The 19,378-nt window shown below is 42.8% G+C and overlaps 1 protein-coding gene and 1 long non-coding RNA gene across 2 annotated transcripts; both read right to left on the bottom strand.

Moving 5' to 3' along the window:
• Positions 1-8,327: 8,327 nt before the first annotated feature.
• On the bottom strand, positions 8,328-9,460 carry LOC146672317 (uncharacterized). Its single transcript, XR_014911624.1, has 2 exons — positions 9,162-9,460; positions 8,328-8,573 (listed from the first exon to the last, which is right to left on the bottom strand). It is a non-coding gene; the product is annotated as an uncharacterized LOC146672317 (long non-coding RNA).
• Positions 9,461-10,780: 1,320 nt separating this feature from the next.
• Positions 10,781-16,817, bottom strand: LOC146672316 (uncharacterized). Its single transcript, XM_085405318.1, has 2 exons — positions 16,741-16,817; positions 10,781-11,324 (listed from the first exon to the last, which is right to left on the bottom strand). Exons 1-2 carry the CDS (start codon positions 16,815-16,817, stop codon positions 10,907-10,909), a joined length of 495 nt encoding a protein of 164 aa, XP_085261444.1. The 3' UTR covers positions 10,781-10,906.
• Positions 16,818-19,378: the final 2,561 nt, after the last annotated feature.

Genomic DNA, 19,378 nt, shown 5'->3' with positions numbered 1-19,378 from the left:
AGATGCTTTAATCACAGCAGTCACACATGTGTCCACTGTACCATCTGGAACTCTTCTTGTTTACACTCGTAATAACACAAACACTAAATCCTCCTGTTTGTAGCAGTGTGTACACCTGAGACTGTCACCTGTCTGTCTGTCCTGAATCAGTCTTATTAGGTAATGTTCAAATAATTTTATCATTCCAGTGTTTTCAGTGTGGTAGAAAGTACTCAGGGCCTTCAAGTTACACACTGTGAAAGGCAGCAACAAGTTTAATGTTCAGAAACATAAAGTAATAATGGATTGGATTTATATAGCGCTTTTCAAGGCACCCAAAGCGCTTTACAATGCTACTATTCATTCACTCTCACATTCACACACTGGTGGAGGCAGCTACAGTTGTAACCACAGCTGCCCTGGGGCAGACTGACAGAAGCGAGGCTGCTATATCGCACCATCGGCCCCTCTGGCCAACACCAGTAGGCAAGTAGGGTAAAGTGTCTTGCCCAAGGACACAACGACCAGGACAGAGAGCCCAGGGATGGAACCGGCGACCTTCCGGTTACAGATGCGATTCCCAACCCCCTGAGCCACGGTCACCCCATCAAGTATGTATCAGCAGCAGAATGGAGCTAAAATAAATGTTTGTTTCAGTTCTATGAAGCTTTGAGGATTTTGGATCAGTAGCTGCTGTGTTTGTTGCATCATGTTGCTGTAATTGTTTATATGCTTTATATATTCAGAGCTAAGTTGATCTATAGTGTTACATCATATTCTATAAGGATGTTATGTGTTTGTAGACTTTCTGCCCAGTTTGACCCATTTAGCAGACGTCAGCCTGTTTAAGGCTCTGATGTCTATTCTGTGTGACTTACAGCAGTTATGACATGGTCTGATTTTCTCACCCAATAAAGGAATATTTCATATATCAGTCTACTCTTCATTTTATCAGACACAGTTATCACAGCTCGTACATTTGCTTTTTCCACACATATATAAGCATTGAGCCAAATGTAATAATGCCAACATATTAAAAGAACAATATTTGTCTCTTATATATAATACACCTACATATACACTGTCACAGATACTTGTCTTTGAGTGATGATTTAAGGTGATGGGAAATATAAATAACTGCAACTTGAATCTTTGACACAGAGTTCAAACTCACTGCTGTAATATATCCTGTAATATATATATATCATAATAATCTGACAATACATATAATACCGCCGCACGTAGTACGCGAACTGCGCGTCCTCCGAAGCCTGCGGTCGCTGGATGGGGACACAGCCACCGAATCAGACAGCTGCTGTAGGCTGAGCAGGAAGAGGAGGAGTCAGAAAGAGAACCCGCCAGGGAGCAGGTTCACTTCACACAGTCTGCTCTCTTGATGCAAAAACAAAAAAAATCAGAATCAGAAAGGGTTTTATTGCCAAATGTTGAGCGGGTTTACAACATTAGGAAATTGCTGCGGTGCTTCAGTGCAAACATACTGTTATAAATACTGTTATAAATTAAGCTTAAATAGACATGAAAATAAAAATAAGAATAATAATTAAAGTGCTAACTAGATAGATATATACATGATATATACATGAGTGCAGGTGGTGATCAGTGCAAACATGGAATGATGCAGTGAACACAGCGTAGGGTCATGTGTTAGTGGTGGGGACAGTCATGTGGTTATTGTTCATGAGTCCAACAGCAGAGGGGAAGAAACTGTTCTTATGGCGAGAGGTTCTGGTGCGAATGGACCGGAGCCTCCTGCCTGAGGGGAGCAGGTCAAACAGACTGTGTCCAGGGTGAGAAGGGTCAGCTGAGATCCGAGCTGCACGCCCCAGTGTCCTGGAGGTGTACAGGTCCTGCAAAGATGGGAGTCTGCAGCCAATCACCTTCTCAGCAGAGCGCACAACACGCTGCAGTCTCTGTTTGTCCCTGATAGTGGCTCCAGCGTACCACACGGTGATGGAGGAGGTGAGGATGGACTCGATGATTGCAGTGTAGAATTGCATCATCGTCCGTGTTGGCAGGTTGAATTTCTTCAGCTGCCTCAGGAAGTACATCCTCTGCTGGGCTTTCTTAATGACGGAGGTGATGGTGGGCTCCCACTTCAGGTCCTGGGTGATGGTGGTACCCAGGAAGCGGAATGAGTCCACAGAGGTGATGGGGGTGTCAGTCAGGATGATGGGGGGGAGTGGAGCTGTGTGCTTCCTGAAGTCCACAATAATCTCCACTGTCTTCTGGGCATTCAGCACCAGGTTGTTGTGGCTGCACCAGGACACCAGACGTTCAACCTCCCTCCTGTAGGCAGACTCATCCCCGTCCGAGATGAGTCCAATAACGGTGGTGTCATCTGCAAACTTGATTAGCTTGACAGACTGGTGGGTGGAGGTGCAGCAGTTGGTGTACAGGGAGAAGAGCAGGGGAGAAAGAACACAGCCCTGAGGGGAGCCGGTGCTGATGGTCCGGGAGTCCGAGACATTCTTTCCTAGCCTCACATGCTGCTTCCTGTCCGTCAGGAAGTCAGTGATCCACCGGCAGATGGGATCAGGCACATTCATCTGGGAAAGCTTGCCTTGGAGATGGTCTGGAAGGATGGTATTGAAGGCAGAGCTGAAGTCCACAAACAGGATCCTGGCGTAGGTTCCTGGGGAGTCCAGATGCTGCAGGATGAAGTGTAGGGCCATGTTGATGGCGTCATCTACAGACCTGTTGGCTCTGTATGCAAACTGCAGGGGGTCCAGGAGGGGGGCCGTGAGGGTCTTGAGATAGGAGAGAACCAGGCGCTCAAAAGACTTCATGACCACAGATGTCAGAGCCACGGGTCTGTAGTCATTTAGTCCAGTGATCCTAGGTTTCTTGGGGGGGGGGAAAAAAGAAAAAGATCCTCAAAATAATCAGAGAAAATGACGTCATTTTAGTTTAAAGAAGCTTTTATGTTTGATAAAGAAAAAAAAGCTATTATTGTGGGTGAGTTTAACATCCATGTAGATGCTAAAAATGACAGCCTCAACACTGCATTTAATCGGTTATTAGACTCAACTGGCTTGTCTCAAAATTGAAAAGAACCAAGATATTTAGACTGTTAATAAAGTGGTAGAAACTCTGTATAAGGCCCAGGTGGATGTTAGATGATAACAAATAAAAGTTTTTTCCAGCTAGGGTGAATATGGATAAGCATCAGGCTTTCAAATGAATTAAAAGTCTGTCTGGGTCTTTGGTTGATTAATAGGCTGGTGTGAAAAATTGCTGCCACACCTCCCCCTCGGCCTGTGCTTCGAGGTTTCTGGTAGTTAGAATGACTCGGGGGTGTTGATTCATTTAAACTAACATAATCATCCTGCTGCAACCAGGTTTCTGTAAGGCAGAGTAAATCAATTTGTTGATCAATTATTAAGTCATGTACTAACAGAGACTTGGAGGAGAGGGACCTAATATTTAATAATCCACATTTCACTGTTTTACTCTTTGGTTCAGATGTGGATACTGTATTGTTCTTTCTTTGTGATTGTTTATGTTTAAGTTGTTTGTTGCTGGTTTTTAGTTTGTTTTTTGTCTGTTTGGGAGCTGACACAGTTTCTATGGAGATGGGTTTTTGGGGGGGTAGCAGGAGGAGAGAAGCTGCAGAGAGGCGTGTAAGACTGCAACTCTGCTTCCTGGTCCCAACTCTGGATAGTCATATTTTGGGGGGTTTAATAAACTTGTCCATATTTCTAGAAATGAGAGCTGCTCCATCCAAAGTGGGATGGATGCCGTCTCTCCTAACAAGACCAGATTTCCTCCAGAAGCTTTGCCAATTATCTATGAAGCCCACATCGTTTCTGGGACACCACTCAGACAGCCAGCAATTTAAGGAGAACATGCAGCTAAACATGTCACTCCCGGTCTGATTGGGGAGGGGACCAGAGAAAACTACAGAGTCCGACATTGTTTTGGCAAAGTTGCACACCGATTCAATATTGATTTTAGTGACCTCTGAGTCACATAAGTGGGTGTCTTTATCATTTTCTTTTAAATGTATGTTTGTCTTTATAATTCAAGTAACAATTTGTCAGTTGAACTGAATTTCTTAGCCTTTTCCCCCCCATCTCTGAAACACTTTAGTCTGGTTTCAAAGCACTACATAGCACTGAAACTGTGCTTTTAAAAGTTTTTAATCATCTTGTATTAATTGCTGACTCTGGAACTCTGTTATTTTAGTTCTTTTAGACCTGAATGCTGAATTTGATACAGCAGAGCATGGTATTCTAGTGTCTAGACCGGAGAACCCTGTGGGTATTAAAGGAACTGCGCTTGAATGGTTTAAATCTTATTTAACCAGCACCAATCTTGACAGTTTTTCTGTCAGGTTTGGTGGCTCTTCATCCACATCCAACCCCCTTTAATGCAGGGTGCCTAAAGGATATATCCTTGGTCCAGTATTTTTTCCCTTTACATGCTCCCATATAGGTTCTATTTTCAGAATCAGAATCTCATTTCACTGTTACGCCAATGATTCTCAAATCTACTTAAAAAATTCAGTTACAAGATGTTACAGTCCCTGATAATGCATTGCTTTAAATGGAGAGACTCTTTTTTTTTTTTTTTTTAAATGACATCAGAAACAGCAGTATGCGACATTACGTGATGGCAGAGCTTCAGTTCATCCTTTGTCATTTTTTTTTTTTTTTAAATAAATAGGACAGGGGGAATGAATGAGAGAAAGAGGGGGAGAGAAAGAAAGAAAACCAAAGGGGAGAAGAGACGGTGAGAAGGGGGGGGAAGAGAGAGAAAAAGAAAAAGAACTCCTGGGTCACCTGTATGGAGAAAAAAAAAACAAGCAAAAAAAACAAACAGAGGAGACAGCAAACAACAAAGAGCAACATAATAATAGAGAAAACAAAGCACCATCACAATAAACTAGCTAGTCATAGATATCAATATTTACTAAATAATAAACGATATTGTGCAGCACGCAAGATAGACAGCGCACAGTGTGCTTTGAGGTAGCAGCCAAGAAAGCTTTAGTCCGCGTCTGTGAATACCCATGTGTGCATACCTGTGTGGATCAGCATGCTTGCATTCCAAAGGTTTCTCCATGTAATGATCTGCTAGGGAGTGTGGGGGGGCCACAGCCCCGTCCTCCAGGGTGTGAAGCGGGTATGGAGGAGATCAAAACTCCAGACATCCAGAGGCCCCCAGAACACAAGAGACCATGGAAGACCAACAGAGGGGCAGCCGCGCCACTGTTCCAGTAAGAGCTGAGGAGAGTCCCAGATGAGGGCTCGCCCAGCAGCCGCGGAGCAGAAGTCAGGGGGAGTTGCAGTGACGCGCCCGTGAGCTCCGCCGGCCCCCAGCTGCGCCTGAGTGACCGAGCCCCAGGCCGAGAGGCCGGGGGCACCCCACCTCCAAAGGGGCCCGAGCGAGCCCCAGGCCCCAGGCCCCGACAAGCGGCCGCCAAGGAGTGAGCCGGTGTGTACCCGGACGCCCACCCCCAGACACAAAGAACCACCAACACACCGACACCTGAGGGAGTCCGCCACCAGCAGGGGAAGTGGTGGTGGGTGGAGATAGGCCTCCAAACCTTGGAGGGCCTGAGGTGTCCCCAGAGAGGTGGCGTCTGATACCCAACCTGACATATAGACACAGACATACAGGCACACACAGACACAAACATCCATTCCCACCCTCATGCTCTCATATGCACTCACTCCACACTCAACCAACGTGGAGACAGACATAAAGAGACGCTGTACACACAATCACACTCCCCAAGCGTACTCTACAAACCGGGTCTAGGTACCCTTGTCCCTGGAGGGGGGAATTGCACCCAGACCCAGGTGGTGTTACCCTTTTCCCTGCGGTGGGGAGAGGCAGACCACCCTGACTCCGCAGCAGCAGGGAGGCCCCACACCCCAGACCGCAGTCGGACGGCCAACTCCTCCTACTAGCCCTCCCGCTCCAGCAGGCCGCAGAGAATGGGGGTGGGAGAAGACTCCAAACCTCCCTCCACCCGCTCATTGTAGTGTTGATGCATATGTGTTCTAAGGTGCAATTAAAACCCAGGAGGGCATGGAGCTACCTGCCATGGAGCAGCAGGTAAGCGCATAGTCCCTCCTGCTAGCCCTCAATGACTAAGTGTATTTAAAATTGAGAGGTGGGCAACGACGTCAGGGGTGAGGTATACACCCTGATGGTAAATTGGACTCCGTGATTGTGCCCACCCCCAAGATCCTATATGTATGTGTAATGAGAGTGTGAATAATGTGAATGTCTAAGTTGTGGGATAAAATTGAGGCAGAGGCAGCCAGAAGGGGACGGGGGGGGGGGGGGGGGGGGGGGGTAGCCTCCTCTGCACCCTGGCGACATACCCCTACTCCAAGGCCCTGCATGTGTGGGTGGTTGTGGAGGAGCGGGAAGAGGGAGGCAGCTGGAGATGGGGAGGGAAGGAAGGGAGGGGCAGGTAACCCCTCCCTGGGGCCAGCTCCCCCGCTGACCCCAGTAGGCACTCCCACCCTCCGCGACCCGCCAGGGAAGGGGGGCCCAGGCCCATCAGACCGGGGCCCAGTGCAGTAGCGCCCTCCGGCTCCACAGAGCCCTGGACAGTCCACCCAACCCCACCACAGAGAAAACTGCACCCACCCCACCATCCACACATCTTCCAGACTACATAAGACGGTAAACGCCCAGGCTGAGATCTTCCTCCACCTCTCCTGTATCTCCCCCTCCTGCAGAGAGTTCCTGAAGAGAAGAAAGCTCCTGCAAGATGTGACCATCCCCCCCACCAGATGAAGAGCCCCCCAGGCGGTTCGACGCACCGGCGGCACCCTGCTCCAGGGCCGGGCCCCCATGCACCCACCCGCCCACAACCCCGGCAACACACCAACCAGGACCCAAGCCCCCGAGGCCCGGCCCGGGCCCCAGCCCAGAGACGGAGCGCCCCCAGAACCTCACGCCCATCCCGGACCCACCCAGGGGCAGCCAGGTTGCCAGGTCAGTAACCCACGTCCGTCAGCACAGACCCTCCCCTAGCCCCGCTGCACGCAGCCGCGAGGAAACAGTCACCTGAGAGCCAACAGAGCCCCCAACCGGACGTGACCGCTACCCCGGGTTGAGCCCCCCAAGGAAGATGCCTCCGGGGAACCCCCTGACGCCCTAAGCCTGTCCCTACCCCCACACCAATCACAACAGTGAAGGCGGGACCAAACTATGACCCCCCACCCCCACTAGGTGATGGAGCTGATAAAAGGGGCCCAGAGCAATTGATCTGATGTGGTGGCAGAGGCTGTATCAAGACTAATGTAATCTAATAGATAATTTCTATATTGGTTAGAATTAAGATTATTTTTATTTTTCCAGTTCATGAGGACTGTTTTCTTGGCTATGCATAGGGCAGTGAAGATCATATGGGCGATATTCTTTTCTGAAGTGACATTATCTAAGCTGCCCAGTAGACACACTAAGGGGGAGGTTGGAATGTTACATTTCAGACACTTTGATAAGTCTTCACATATCTCGCGCCAAAACTTTTGCACTGGTGGACAGAACCAAAGAGCGTGGATGTAATGGAGAGACTCTTGAGGGATGGCTGTTATGAGGAAAGGCAGCCCAGAAACACACATCTATGTGTGCCTCAACTTTCTGTCTTTTACCCAGGCTAATCTGCCATTTTCCTTCCTTGGCTAGGTTTAAGGGTTTCGATCTAGATTATCATTTTAAATTTGGGACACATCATCAGTAGTGGACCTTGGATTCATCGGGTGTTTCGGCCATTATCACTAGACACACTAGCCCCGGAGTGTGTCACTGGTTTATCTTAAATTGTTATTTCTCTTCTTCTTTCTTCTGTTTTGGTTTCCTACAGCTTGTTTTCTATTTCTATCTACTGCAACTGATAAATACTTACCTCTTTAGCATTTATGGAGCCTGTGTTTTTTTGGTCTTGTCTTTGCTGTCTTGACAATATAAAATCATGGTTGGCATTACATTTTTGAATATAAATGATCAAAAAAATAAAAACAAAACAGAGATTGTACACAGCAAATCCAGCATGTCCAAATTAACACTGTCGGATTTGATTTCAACACTATTAAAGTGTCTATATGGGTCCACACCAGAGAGTGTTAATTTAACTCTTTTTGGAGAGTTGGTACGTTAACTCTGATTTAGTGTTAAACACCAAATCTGTCTGGAGTTGATAATTTAACACTTGGTGTTAAGAGTTTATATATTAACTCTCAAAGAGTATTTTAGTTTAACTACGTAAGAGTTATCTTCTAATTCATTCTAAAAAGCGGGAATTTTACTGTTCTGAACTTCTAGAAATTTCTTTTGGAAATAAACATTTACTAAAAAGATGCAATGTTTTTGAAAAACATTTATTCTGAACTGTGCACCACAATTTCAAAACATTTTCTGAAAGATGTAACAGTGTACATGTTCTCACTTTCATTAGAATTGTGTTTATCAAAAGGTCTGACATGGTAAATGCAAATAACAGCATCTCATCACTTATTTCTTCAATACAATATGCATGTCCTTCATTCATCCCTTTGTGGAACTTCAACGCACTTCTGCTCTCCCCCATATTCCATCTTCACAAGCATATCCTGTGCGGAGATTGAATAAAAATTAGTTGACACTAATTAACGGCACAAATAATCCAGTAAACAATTGCAGCACAGTAAAAAAAAAAAAGGAATCCTTTTTGAGCCATTACTTGTGTAAAGTATTTTCCCAAAAGACAAAGACACAGGCAACAGGTAATACTGAACTAAATGTAAAACCTCAACCTTTTTCATTTTTACCTAAACCGTGTGCACAAAACTCTGGAGGGATCTATGCTAACGTAGAACCCAGTCAGGACGTCAGCTACTGCTGTTTGCTCGTTTTTTGTTTTTTTTATGGGCGATCGTTTTCAGGCTTCAAGTAGCACCATTATACCAACATTTCACATTCTACACATTGTTTTAGGTGTATTTGACCAAAAGTTTGACTGAAAATTCACATGCAAGCTTTTTTTCAAGGCTGTGGTATTTGCCTGCAAACAATACCTTTCAGCTAGCTAAAACAGAATATTATGCTATCAGCGAGCAACATGGCTAATGCCTTTCACACAGCTTTGTCTCAACTCCAAAGAGCCACAGAAGTAAAAGTTAATAGAAATAATTGAAACAATCTTTGAAAAAATGACTTACCAAGCAGGGCAAACAACTCAAATATGTAGAGCAAAATGTTCTGAAACGGCTTCACTTCAGCTTCGATTGGAGCCGTGCTGGGGGCGGAGTCTGTGAATTTACTCTGTTGGTGTCATAGCCCCTGTAGGAGTTCAGAGTTAGGAGGTCAAGAGTTAATGTTTCCATTGTAACACCTCCAGATTTGACAGAGAAACACTCATTTTTAACACTCGATTTTAACTACTATCATTTTACACCTCAGAGTTACATTAAAAGAATGTGACTCTGCTTAGAGTAAAATTAACTCTACTTTTGCAAGAAGACTATTAATACCAAAACATTTAACACTTTTGAATTTGCTGTATCTGGACCTTTAGACCTTCGTCCTTCTCTTAAGGATGACCTTGGCCCTCTGGAAAAGTCCAGAACTCCTGTTGCAAATAATCTGCCAGTGTTCTTTGAAGGCAGTTTTTTTATTTGAGAAGCAAATAAATTCTGTTGTAAAAGTCAGCTTTTTCCACCTCAGAGTGTTGTTTAAGTGTGTTTATTAAGAAATCGATTGATTGATTGAGGTGAGGTTGAATGAATTATCTGGTGATTATATTATGTATACACTTCAAATGAATTACATTATGACATTAAGTCTTTGGGGAGTAGTTCTTATCTTCACTTTCTAATTTGTACGACTAGTTAAATATAAGAGAAGTATAATATGTTAATCCTGTGGGACTAAAATCTCTTTTGGGCATTCACAGAACTCTTGCTTAAGATAAATGAAACATGTTGCCTGTTTGATTTATTTATTGTCTTACTGATTGAGAAACCAAAGTCCAGATTTTGGTTTTTAGGTGTAACTTTATCCTTGCTGATGATGAATGCTTAAGTGAATCTCAGGGGCTGTGTTTAGCTGACAAGTTGGAGCTGTCACAGAAAAGTACTGATGCCCTCTGGTGGTTCAACAAAGCTGCTACACTGAACACATACACTGCTTTGAATTGTGAGACATCGAGCATTTTGTGTATCTACCTGAAGACACAGTTTTTTCTTTTATCTACAGACATTTAAACAAATATATTATTTGGTCGAATATTCAACCCAGTAATAATGAAATGCCATCATGATCAGTTAATGAAGCACAGGAGTGGCTGAGGGATAGTAACGTCAGATATCTTTATTGTTCATATTCAGTGATCTGCAGACAAACCATCACATAGTTTTTGTTGTATCGGGGACATTTTTTCTAATAGAACAAAAGTGTGAGTTTATTTCTGCATGAAACAATTGAATCATAGGAATAATTTAAAATACTCTTTCCCAAATTCCTGTTTGAACTCCTCTTCACTGTTTAGCAGTTAATGTCAGGCCCAAACTGTGGAACAGACTTCCACATTACAGAAGATCCAAATTTCCTTCATTGTTGATGATTGTTTTCTGTTTCACGATTACCCCAGACCTGCTTCTTCTCCCACACTATTGGTTTGAATAGAATCAAACTTACATACAATGCTCATCTAATAGGTCTTCACTCAAACTGTGCTCAGAGTTATATTTGTCACTTTTTGGACAATAAGTTGTGAATTCTGACGTATTGTGCTGAGTGAGCTTCTATATCACTGACCTCCTTGTTTTAATGTCGATGCATTTTAATTTCCACTTTGATGTTCTTTGTCTTGATAAACCACTAAAAACAAAAGATCGTCTGAAGGTTATACCAAAGAACAAAATAAAAACCCGTCACTCTGTTTTCTCCATTATTAGACTGTCTACTATCGGTTGCGCACTTCCACTGTCATAGTCGCTCGACTACAGTTTGAGATGGCGGAAGTAAGGGTAACATCATTATCTCTGTAAGTAAGAGTGGGACCCTCAGCTCTTCCTCTGACAAACCCTCGCTGTTCATTGTTTTTCATAATGTCAAACAGACAAGAATTACATTGTGTGTTGATGGGAAAGACTCCGATTCCATGCCAGATGTAGTACAGGTTATAATCGAAAGGAACAGAGAACATGCCAGCAATTTTCTTATCAGCTCGCTTTGTAGATTCATTGTAAAGATCGTAGGTGACGACTCCAACACATCCGCGCGCTGCGCCAGCAGTCTTAGAAAACACAGCGCTGCCATATTCAGAAGTGCGCAGTGTTGAAGGCATGGCAGTGTCATATTGTCCACTCTCCAAATGCACTCTGGACAGAGAAACAAAAGACATCTCAATGAATATGTCAATTTTGAAATGAAGGGCAGCGGTCATGAGACAGGCGTGTACCAGGGTTACTTTGGATTAACAGAAAATGTTTGGCTACGGTTGCCACAAAGACTGCACAGAGCAAACATTTAACAGTCACGCAGTATAAATACTTCCAACACGACACTTTCCATATCACATCCTGATATACAAAAAGGTTTAACAAATTTCCCACAATGTTTATAAAAAAATAGTAGTGTTTGGCTTTTTGATATATTTGGATAAATAAACATTTGATCCTCCACCATTTGGTTTTAGAACTTATGAAGCGTCTTGGATGAGAGGCCTTCAGCCTGTGGTACAGGCCTTCAAGCTGGCTGTAGTTAAACCTTTACTCAAAAAGCATCTCTAGACCCAGCAGTCTTAGCTAATTATAGGCCAATCTCCAACCTTCATTTATTAGATAGAACTTTATTAATCCCTCGGGTGGGTTCCTCTGGGAAATTCGATTTCCAAAAAAGCACAGCACCGACAGAAGTTACAGAGTTACAGAATATATATATATATATATATATATATATATATATATATATATATATATATATATATATATACACACACACACACACACACACATATAAATACAGAGACAATATAAATAAAATATATGAAGGGGATAAATAGAATAAATAGGAATAAAAAATAAAATACAAGTGAATTGCACATTTCAAGTATTGAGTCTATTGCACCGTTGACTATTTACAAAAGTATTGCACAAAAGGTATTGCACAGTGAGGTGAAGAGGCACTACAGCTTAGTTGTTCCCCCCTCCTTTGTCCTCCTGTTTCCCCTCCCTCTCCCCTCCAGAGAGGAGTTAAACAGTCTGATGGCGTGTGGGACAAAGGAGTTTTTAAGTCTGTTAGTTCTTGTCTTTGGGAGAAGCAACCTGTCACTGAACAGACTCTTCTGGTTGTTAATGGCCGTGTGCAGAGGATGCCTGGCATTGTTCATAATGTCCATCAGTTTCTTTAATGTCCTTTTCTCTGCCACTGTCACTGTCACCTATATCAAACATCCTTGAAAGAGTAGTTGTCAAACAGCTAACAGATCATCTGCAGAGGTTTATTTGAAGAGTTTCAGTCAGGTTTCAGGGCTCATCACAGCACAGAAACAGCTTTAGTGAAGGTTACAAATGATCTTCTTATGGCCTCTGACAGTGGACTCATCTCTGTGCTTGTCCTGCTAGACCTCAGTGCAGCGTTCGATACTGTCGACCATAATATCCTATTAGAGCGATTAGAACATGCTGTAGGTGTTACAGGTACTGCACTGCAGTGGTTTGTATCATATCTATCTAATAGACTCCAGTTTGTGCATGTAAATGGAGAGTCCTCTTCACACACTGAGGTTAATTATGGAGTTCCACAGGGTTCAGTGCTAGGACCAATTCTGTTTACATTATACATGCTTCCCTTAGGCAGCATCATTAGAAGACATAGCATACATTTACACTGCTATGCAGATGACACCCAGCTCTATCTGTCCATGAAGCCAGATAACACACACCAATGAGTTAAACTGCAGGAATGTCTTAAAGACATAAAGACCTGGATGGCCGCTAACTTTCTGCTTCTTAATTCAGATCAAACTGAGGTTATTGTACTCGGCCCTGAAAAGCTTAGAAATATGGTATCTAAGCAGATTCTTACTCTGGATGGCATTACCTTGGCCTCCAGTAACGCTGTGAGGAACCTTGGAGTCATGTTTGACCAGGACATGTCCTTCAACGCACATATTAAACAAATATGTAAGACTGCGTTCTTCCATTTGTGCAACATCTCTAAAGTTAGAAATATCCTGTCTCAGAGTGACGCTGAAAAACTAGTTCATGCATTTATTACTTCCAGGCTGGACGACTGTAATTCATTATTATCAGGAAGTCCTAAAAACTCCCTGAAAAGCCTTCAGCTAATCCAAAATGCTGCAGCAAGAGTCCTGACAGGGACTAGAAAGAGAGAGCAGATTTCTCCTGTTTTGGCTTCCTGTTAAATCCAGAATTCAAAATCCTGCTCCTCACATACAAGGTCTTAAATAATCAGGCCCCATCTTATCTTAATGACCTTGTAGTACCATATCACCCTATTAGAGCACTTCGCTCTCGCTCTGCAGGCCTACTTGTTGTTCCTAGAGTATTTAAAAGTAGAATGGGAGGCAGAGCCTTCAGTTTTCAGGCCCCTCTTCTGTGGAACCAGCTTCCAGTTTGGATTCAGGAGACAGACACTATCTCTACTTTCAAGATTAGGCTTCAAACTTTCCTTTTTGCTAAAGCATATAGTTAGGGCTGGACCAGGTGACCCTGAATCCTCCCTTAGTTATGCTGCAATAGATGTAGGCTGCCAGGGATTCCCATGATGCACTGGGTGTTTCTTCTTCACTCACTATGTGTTAGCACGATCTGATATCGTCGTGTTGGTGTTGTTCCCAGATCAACATAGTAAATGTTGTTGCAGGATCAACATTGCAAGTGGCCAATCAGAATGTTGTGACGTCATACTTTTGCGACTTCGGGAAAAAACGCCGTAAAACAAAAAACTGTACTTAAGCTGCGAGAAACCGCCTCTGTCCGCCAATCAACGGACCCTAACCCTTTAATAAATGGTAAGCAGAATTGATATTGTCCTTGCAACATTGGAATTTCATAAATGCACGAATGGCTTGGCGCGCAAAAGAATAACGCCACAAGAATGTGATTGGTCACTTGCAATGTTGAACCTGGAACAACATTTTCATGATGATGTGGGAACAACACCAACACGACGATATCAGATCATCCCTATGTGTTAATAGACCTCTCTGCATTGAATCATATCTGTTATTAACCTCTGTCTCTCTTCCACAGCATGTCTTTATCCTGTCTCCCTTCTCTCACCCCAACCGGTCGCAGCAGATGGCCCCGCCCCTCCCTGAGCCTGGTTCGCCAAAGTGCTTACTTTTAGGGAGTTTGTTGATTGTTGGGTTTTTCTCTGTATCTATTATTATAGGATATACTGTACAAAATAAAGTGCCTTGAGGTAACTGTTGTTGTGATTTGGTCCTATATAAATGAAATTGAACTGAATTGAATTTGACACAAGGACTGTAGAACCTGGGAGCTGATCCACCAACTGCTCCAGACTGAAAGGTCTTTGAGCTCAAACAAGGAACAACTAACAACTTCTGAGCCTGGAGCTGTCATGGTCCTGGGACTTTGACCCAGTATTCTGAGTCATGAGTTTTGCCTTTGGACTTATGATTTACATTTAGAACAGAAAAATCCTTTAATTGTCCCACAAGGGGAAATTTGGTCATAACAGCAGCAAAACCCCCACAAATACACACAGAAACAAAATTTTTACATATTTACATCATGGACAGTAGTTACCAAATCAGAGTACTGTACAGTTATTAAAATTAGAGTACAGATAAGTGGCAAACCCAGGTTGTAGTGTGCAATCAGAGCAGGATACTGAAAGATGTTTAAATAGTTAAGAATATTTAGAATAACTGGAAAAGTGCAGATTGTGTGTTGTATCTGTGCATTAAAAAGTAGACATGTAACTTCCAATAAGTTAGTGTATATATAAGCTGAGAGAAGTAATGTGCAGTTATAACAGTAGAAGTTGTTATAACTGTGGTCTCAGATGCAGAGAAATTAAACGCTTGGATTTAGAATTTAATCCGTCTGTTGAGTCCTACATCTGTGTCCACGCCCTGTTCAGCACACACCCGGTCCCATGTTAGCAGCAGTACATTATGTACGTGTCTTTGTGTAGCTTGTCCATTTAGTGGTGTGTATGTAGGCACAAGAGTTTTGAATCCAAGCACAGAGAAACTGTTGCACATGCAGCAGGGCAGGCTTTGTGAGCTTCCAGCAGATTCTCACTCTCGTGGGTAAATTTGCTCTGGAAGCTCAGTTCTGCTCACTAAACAAGTGCCAAGTGATTCCATCCAATCAGCAAATTCCTAGAAAATAACATTTTTCCTCAACCATTCCCAATTTGCATAAAATTCCAGTTTCAGGCAACATTTAAAAATGCAGATCCCTACACCAGCGCTCTAGAGCGTGGCCAATTTGATCGCATTTTCAATGGTGCGACTAAAAAAAATCTTAGGTCGCACCGGTGCGACCAACTGTTCGAGTAACAAAAAAACAAAAAGTCTCCGTGTGGTCAACAACAGACACAAATGAGAGCAGATTCCACACAAAGATGTAAACACAGAGCGCAGACCCGACGCATCAGAATCATGATAATAAGAGTAAATGCCCAGGTGTCCCCTCTCCTCACTGCCTTTCAGCAGCTGTGCAGCAGCAAACAGGTCGTCAGAGGCCGATGTGATGATTAAGTTTAACATTGTCTACAATATTACCAGAATGCCAACGCACTTTAAGCACAAGCACACGATCGTTAGTTAATCATTTACAAATGAATATTGTCTGTATGGTCAGCAATTCCCCCCCAAAAGTGCACATGTGAAACTGCGGTGTGAAGCGGTGCGGTTGAAAAATCTGAGTGCTCCAAACTTTTGTGCCGGTGCGCCGAAGAAAAAAAATGTAGGTGCACCAGTGAAACAGTGGCAAACAGTTAGTCCCGAGCCCCGCCCTAAACACCACTCACAGTTTGTCATTCTCACTGCTCTTAATGCAGTTCTCACATCAGTCATAATTCATTGTGTGAAATATGTGCATCAACATATTTCTCAGTATGCTTCTCATCTGAACAGCACAGCTCTCTCACTTTCCTCAGCACTGTTTGCATTTCAATCAAATCACTTCAAACGTTATTCAGACGTGTATGAAAGAGCAAACATAGCAACACATGAACAGCAGTGAATTTGCCTTTAAAATAAACACGTTCTAAGAAGAGTTTTAGGTAAAACAAGCAGTAATTAGATTTTTATTTTTGTGTCACACTTTTCTACACGAGGCCAATATTTTTCCAAAGTCAGAAAAGTTTTGATAAAAGCCTCAAAAATGTAATGAAAGGATCTGAATTCAGTGATCAGAGATGAAGTGATTGACTGAGTTTTCATGACAAATAGGACAAAAATTTTGATTGCTGCAGTGTGTTTTGCACAGGTGAGTGTGTGTAATGAGAAACTGAGAGCTGCATGAAGACGTTTCTGCTGTGAAAGCTGCTCCAAGGCGAACGATGAACACCCCTAACATGCTTTATATTGGTCTTTGTTAGTCATTCACACTCTGTTCTACATTTTTTATGATGTTTTTACCTTTTAATTAATTTCATGTCGTTCATGTCTCTATTTTTAATCTGCTTAATAGTTCTGTTATTAACAGCATGTCAATGATCTGTGAAGCACTTTGAACTAACCAGCAGAAAAAATGAAATGTGAGTGATTGTGTTTGAGTAAGGAGTCACCTGGGGTTGCGCAGCGAGTAGTTCTTGCTGTAATTGCTAAAGACAACTTCACACTGTCGAGAGTCAGAAGCACCCATGACGTCTGCAAGCAGAAGAACAAAACGACTGAGCCTTCAGGGACTCAGCTGGATGGTGACAGATGTGAGGAGGTTTTTCTTTCACATCAACAATTGTGCACTGTGGACACATCCTGCCTTCAGATAATTGGTGCAGTAGCTGTAGCTGTGTCTCAGTTCAGGAGCTGCACTGTTTGAAGGACCCGGCTGTGAAGGCCGGAGTGAGCGGCTGTTTAATGTAGCCTAGAGCTCTGGTCTACAACACCAAGCACTGCTCAGGTTGCCGACACAGGTCAACGTTACATTCATTGTATTAGTAAATGAAATGTACTTATTTTAAAAAATGACAGCAGTGAAACTTAAATTTCAAACACTGAGCTTCAGTATTTACATTTCATATCATTTGATATCTTCTTTATCTCAAAGGCAAATATCTCTTACAGCTTATATACGGATGAATTGTCTATGAAAGAGACAAATGTTGTTCCTTTACTGTGTTGATGCCTCAACCTGAAAGCTTAAAATGCTGATCACAAGCCGTGATTAATTGTATAGCAAATATTCCTTTGCTGGGTGAGAAAAACACGTGTTATCATAACTGTTTGAAGTCATATATAAAAGACGTCAGAGCCTTAAACAGGCTGATCTTTGTTAAATGCATCTCACAGAACTTTAAACATCTTTATGAAATACGATCTAATGCTGTAGATCAACTTACCTTCAAAAGAATAAAGCATATATATAAATGTACAAGCATGTAAACATCTACAGCAGTAATCCAACATACTGTAATACTGCACAGAGTACTGTAGTACTGCACACAGTACTGTAATACTGTAATACTGCACAGAGTACTTTGTACAGTACTGTAATACTGTAATACTGCACACAGTACTTTGTACAGTATTACAGTATTACAGTACTGTGTGCAGTACTACAGTACTTTGTACAGTATTACAGTATTACAGTACTATGTGCAGTACTACAGTACTTTGTACAGTATTACAGTATTACAGTACTATGTGCAGTACTACAGTACTTTGTACAGTATTACAGTATTACAGTACTGTGTGCAGTACTACAGTACTTTGTACAGTATTACAGTATTACAGTACTGTGTGCAGTACTACAGTACTTTGTACAGTATTACAGTATTACAGTACTGTGTGCAGCTTGTGCTTCTTTGTCTCTTGATCTCAGAATAAGGAAAAAGTTGGAAACACTGAATCTTATTTGATCTGCATTCCAAACATAGTCTAGATTAAACAGCCCTGTGTTTTTGTGAGACATGTGTGGCATCCCATAATGATCACAGATCCATCCTGGACACCCCACTGAAAACTTTCCGGCTTCACCACTGATGAAACTTCGATCAGGTTGTGGTCACAGTTTCCGCCTCTGCTGCTTTTTACTGAATGTTTCTCCGTGTTTTTATGATTTCCACCCTTTGAAAGTCATGATTACAAAGTTCAGATTCTGTCTCTCATTCTGTTTCAACAGTCCAATCACAGTGAGGCTCACACAGTCTGAAACCCTACGTTAGAAAATGCAGTGAATCAGAGGAAGCTGTACGTACAAGACTAAATTAAGACTAGTTTTTTTAATATCAAACAATGAAAAATTGACTTACAATAACGTGATGAGTTCAGATAAAAGCAATAAGCAGTGTCCACATGGGTCGTCCTCCCGGTGTAGCTGTGTTACTAAACAGTCCTCTTTTTATACCCTGAAAGTGAAAGTACAGGGGGCTGAAAGGACGGATGCTACTGAACCATTTAGGATCCGTCTTTCACACTGAAAGAGCTGGGCGTCACTTTCAGAGAAACTGCCTCAAATAATTTCTCCTCTAGCATTTTCTGCTGTTTTAATTGTAACACATTTAGTTGGCAAATAGATACTGTAACAAACTGCAACAGAGGTGTGTGTGTGTGTGTGTGTGTGTGTGTGTGTGTGTGTGTGTGTGTGTGTGTGTGTGTGTGTGTGTGTGTGTGTGTGTGTGTGTGTGTGTGTGTGTGTGTATCCTGGTGCCCACAAGTGTGAAGGCATTTTTGAGTTTGTAGTTTTAGTGTCAGGGTTACAGATGGGTTATGGCTAGGTTTAGGTTCAGGGTTAGGCATTCATTGTTGGTGGTTATGGTTAAGGAGAGGGGCTGGGGAAAGCGTTAGATGTCCCCACAAGATATAAAACCCAACAGAGTGTATTTGTGTACGTGAGAGAGAAGAAAGACGGAGCGTTTTGTTGGTGTCTTAAAGCTTTGTCAGTTACTCCAGTCGGGCTCACGTGTGTCCTCTCTCTAACAGATTGTGAACATTTGTTCTTCGGAGAGCAGTTTTCTCCATGCAGCCTTTGTTTCCTGTGCTGTTTTTAACCACAGGGTGCGGTGACAATCATTATCTTCTTTAAGCAGTATTATAGCATCAAGCAGCCACATGTTTGTGGTGTGTGGCGAGTTTGCCTGTGCATGCTAAGCGTGTGGATGAGTACAGGATCGTGTGAATAACAAAGCGAAAGACCAGACACTGGGATAGATCTCAGGTTTGTGGCAGTGGATTCTTTTAGACTGATCTAACAGGAAGGAAGAT

The sequence above is a fragment of the Rhamphochromis longiceps genome, linkage group LG4 (assembly GCF_057381845.1).
Source record: "Rhamphochromis longiceps isolate RC_006_pf linkage group LG4, R_longiceps_female_GT1.1, whole genome shotgun sequence".
NCBI classification, from domain to species: domain Eukaryota; kingdom Metazoa; phylum Chordata; class Actinopteri; order Cichliformes; family Cichlidae; genus Rhamphochromis; species Rhamphochromis longiceps.
The sequence above is the reverse complement of the archived record's forward strand: the minus strand, read 5'-3'. Positions and strand labels throughout refer to the sequence as shown.

What these genes read in the sequence shown, in the direction of transcription:
- LOC146672316 (XM_085405318.1), bottom strand. Translation starts at nt 16,817, where the DNA reads ATGGGTGCTTCTGACTCTCGACAGTGTGAAGTTGTCTTTAGCAATTAC. An exon ending in TACTCGCTGCGCAACCCCAG is followed by an intron (nt 11,325 to 16,740) that starts GTGACTCCTTAC and finishes TTCTCTGTCCAG; the next exon opens with AGTGCATTTGGAGAGTGGAC.